The 3,755-nt window shown below is 45.9% G+C and overlaps 1 protein-coding gene across 3 annotated transcripts; it reads right to left on the bottom strand.

The window, feature by feature from the left end:
* Positions 1-414: 414 nt before the first annotated feature.
* On the bottom strand, positions 415-3,525 carry LOC124014112. 3 transcript variants are annotated; one of them, XM_046328831.1, is made up of 4 exons: positions 2,857-3,525; positions 2,333-2,564; positions 1,403-2,055; positions 415-1,190 (listed from the first exon to the last, which is right to left on the bottom strand). In XM_046328831.1, the coding sequence occupies exons 3-4, from the start codon at positions 2,031-2,033 to the stop codon at positions 829-831; spliced, it is 993 nt and encodes a 330-aa protein (XP_046184787.1). In that variant the 5' UTR covers positions 2,034-2,055; positions 2,333-2,564; positions 2,857-3,525; the 3' UTR covers positions 415-828. The 3 variants fall into 3 exon arrangements, with proteins under 3 accessions (XP_046184787.1, XP_046184785.1, XP_046184786.1); XM_046328829.1 differs by lacking the exon at positions 2,333-2,564 and having other exon boundaries at positions 2,932-3,525; XM_046328830.1 differs by lacking the exon at positions 2,333-2,564 and having other exon boundaries at positions 2,857-3,523.
* Positions 3,526-3,755: the final 230 nt, after the last annotated feature.

Genomic DNA, 3,755 nt, shown 5'->3' on the forward strand with positions numbered 1-3,755 from the left:
GATGTCAAACCCATGTGTGTGCAGTCGACATCACATGGCAGTTCACAGCATGTACCCTTGACCGTGATACGTTGTCACATACTTAACCCTTTGCTTCCTCATGAAGAACACGCAGTTTTGTGGGACCAAAACAGACTTTAAAAAGTTGAATAGAAAATACTAAATAAATCTATTTCGAATCAACGTATAGTGAAGTTGTGTCTGTCATGTGTTTCACCATAAACACAGTGACCTTGCTGTTAACTGGTGCGTATGGACTGTGCCATGGACAATATTGTGTAAGCTCACATACAGATACAGTAACTTAATTTGATCACTCTTGTTGCTGAGAATTTTTCAGGAAATGAAGATGAGCTTCGTGATTTACATACATTCACAGAAAACCCACACTAACACAATTATATTAACAAGTACTGCACTTTTCATGTTGCCAACTTTTAATAGCCTGACCACTGATCAAGAAACATTATGGACTAAACATTCATTATTTTGCTACGACAATGCAGGTCAAATTAAGATCCTATATCTGTACAAATAGATAATAATGTGTAGCACAGTTAAAACACATGCTAGGAGTTAGGATTGGATATGTTGTTATTATAGCGACAGGGAAGTAAAACTAGTGTGTTGAGGGTTTGATTCCCTCCTGACCCACATGCTGAGTATGTGTCAAACAAGTTTCTATGGATAAACGTTTACATGCTGCATGACTACACTATGTTATACTATGTTATAATATTGTTATAACATCTGTTCTAACATTAGTTTTGGAGTTTGCCGGATTTATTGAATTCTCAAACCCCTCAATGTGATTATCACATGAAGCATTTACATCTTAGCCCTGAGAGGGGCGATGTTGAGCGAGTGAAAAAATGTCTCCAGTGTTGAGAGGTACTCCTCCGGGTGACAGCGCAGATGAGCAGCGTGCACAGACTCCTTCCACTTCCTGGATTCCACAGCAACGCCCCGCTTCCTCCAGAAGTCGAGGACCGCCTCCATGACGATGGGGTCACACAACGCGTCGTTCTCGCAGAAGAAGAAGAGCGCCGGGGAGGTGACGGGGCTGTTGTAGAAGACCTGGATTGACTTGTCGTAGTAGTACACCGTCTGGGACTTGAAGAGCCAGAAGTAGAGCAGAGCAGTGTATCGCACCAGGGGCTCAATATGAGGGAACAGGGTCAGACCCAGGCCTGAGGCACACACAGACACACACAGACACACACAGGTTATTTTATTTACCAGTCAAGGTTAATTACATTTCAAATGATTTTCTTTGCCACACATCCACACACAAACTAACCCATACACACACCCACAGACCGTCTCAGTAGCAGATCCCTCTCCTCTCTCAGAGTAATAATCCAAACTGACAATCCTACCTCCTTTCCTTCCCCTCTCTCACCTTTAGCCATATGCTCCAGCGATCCGACCACCATGCTGTCATAGACATGTCCTACGACCCGTTGGGCCAGGCCTGGGTACTTGTGTGGCTCCCTGACCATCTGGCTGAGCAGCTGGGTGAAGGTGTACCCGCCGATGGAGAAGGCGTGGACCAGAAGGGGGCGACCTTTGAAACGCGGGTCTCCCAGGACCTCCAGGACCTCAGCCCCATACTCCAGCCCCCAGCGAGGCCACAGGAAGTGCCACACAGTGCTCTCCACTGATAGGATGTCCAGGCCGCGTTCCAGGTAGAGGTCCCGGTACTTCGCCATGGCCCCCGGTCGGGCGCCCAGCCACGGGAAAAGCAGGAGAAGGGGACGGGGGGAGGATGGAGAGAGGGTTGGTACATCCAAAGCGGAAGGGGTGAGAACTGAGGAAACGTCGTGGTGAGAGGGCAAGTCTAGGAGCAAGGGGGTGGAGAGGGAGTACGAGGGTGAGGGAAAAGGAGTGTCTAGATGGGAGGAGGTGGGGGAGATGGTGGGAGGAGAGGGGGCAGGGGTATCGCCCCCTGGTGTCCGGCTGGTGTAGTAGTAGGTGATGCTTCTGGTGACCCTCTGGGCTATGAACCGCCCCTCTCCCACTATCACAGACATGTCTGGCCCAGAGTGGGAGTTACTGCGGAAAGGAAAAGGGGAAAGAATTAGAGCAGGATTGGAAGTTAAGTTACAGAGGGAGAAAACTGCCTGAGTGTCAGTCTGTGCCCTCATGTCAACTCTTTGTCATGTTTTGCTTGACGTTGACAGGTCTTGGCAAGACCATAAACAGATCTGGGACCGGGCCAGGAAATATGAGCAAAACATTAAAATCTGAAATTCACTTGAGGCATAACCAATATACCTCAACTGAAATGAATGTATACCCTACGTACACAGTCATGTGCACACAGACATACATGCAAGGTTGTGGGATCCAGCTTATGGGGATCAGGCTTGACTCATCTGGTTAGATGTAGATAGTAGTCTACAGATACAGACTCAGTTGGCTGTGCAGCTGCTTTCCCCCTTTTCTTGTAATAATTGCTCAACCAGTCTGTGATTGTGGTTGTGGGGAACCTTTTCTTTTGGGGGGGTGACCCTTTTATTTTAAGCCCACGCCTCCCAAAAGGTCTGTAGGCACGGCCCTGCCTTGGACCGCATTGGACATTAAAAAAAGCAAAGAAAGTATATTAATTTTTGTGAACTTTGGACAGTTCACACAAACTTTCTAAGCTTAGGACAGTTTAACAACACAACCAAGAGTGCAGCCTGTCCATGTGGGGATATGTGTCAGTCTTACAGCAGTCTTTAAATAAAGGTTTATTAAAAGCACAGATACAGGTCCATTTAGTTAATATGCTCTACTACTTCATGCCAAATAACTTATATTACGCAAGTAATGAAATGGTTAAATAGCTCAGCATCTGTCATTTCAACATACCCAGTTTCATGCAACTTCTTCAAACAAAGCCAAAGTCACACAGCAGGCAGCGTTCATAGAGTTCTGCAACTGTACCCCATGAAGAATTTGAGAATCCTCATAGCAGTTGAAATTCTGCCCACCCTCCACGGTCTTCTTTCTGTGAATTAACCTCTTTAATAGATTCGAGCATTCGTCGAACCGTCCGTTATAAACGAACTCGGTAGGGTTGGAAATAACCGCAAGTTTCAAGATCCTGAGTTGATTCGATTCTGCGCCACCCCAGTCCTTTTCCGTGTCCTGTCTTTGCTCGTGCCCTTCGTTTCACTTAGTGGGCGCGCAAAAACAAACTCAACTGCATATTTACATGCGCATTCCCGTTTGCCGTTAAATGTCAAGATATCGGTCGGTTGTCACGTAGTCGCGGTCCACGGACAGAAATCATATTATCGGACCTGTCTTTCCGTTGCATTTTGGGACTGTTTGAACTGTCATCATTACATTGTAAATAAGTGTAAATGCATAACCTATTTATCATAGTTTCACAAGTGGCATCGGGCGCGCGCCACTCTTCCACGTTCTCGCTTCATACATTGTAGACAATGAACTATTGAACAAGAGGAAAATACAGTTTTTCGCTTAGCTGTTCGACAGAGGCACATATTTCAAAAGGACCTCCTCTTCCTGCCAAGAATGTCGGTGTCTGTCCTATGTTATTTAGTCCATGACAGCAGATCTGTGCTAACGGGTCATACTGGAAAAGTAGGCCTATGTCATTTCACCTAATTTGACCTTCCGTCGTCAAAGTAAATAATAACACGACAGTATGCACACACTGCAGTACATAATGCTGTAATTATGTGTTATTCTATTGGTCATGATGAGGGATTGTTAGCAGACATGGAGAAAACTTCTTGTTC

This window comes from Oncorhynchus gorbuscha, linkage group LG25 (genome assembly GCF_021184085.1).
Source record: "Oncorhynchus gorbuscha isolate QuinsamMale2020 ecotype Even-year linkage group LG25, OgorEven_v1.0, whole genome shotgun sequence".
Taxonomy (NCBI): domain Eukaryota; kingdom Metazoa; phylum Chordata; class Actinopteri; order Salmoniformes; family Salmonidae; genus Oncorhynchus; species Oncorhynchus gorbuscha.

Coding starts and splice junctions, on each gene's coding strand:
- LOC124014112 (XM_046328829.1), bottom strand. CDS start 2,957: ATGAGGATTCTCAAATTCTTCATGGG. Junction 2,056..2,931: donor ATTCTCAAATTCTTCATGGG/GTACAGTTGCAG, acceptor TCCTTTCCGCAG/TAACTCCCACTCTGGGCCAG. Junction 1,191..1,402: donor GCTGGAGCATATGGCTAAAG/GTGAGAGAGGGG, acceptor TGTGTGCCTCAG/GCCTGGGTCTGACCCTGTTC.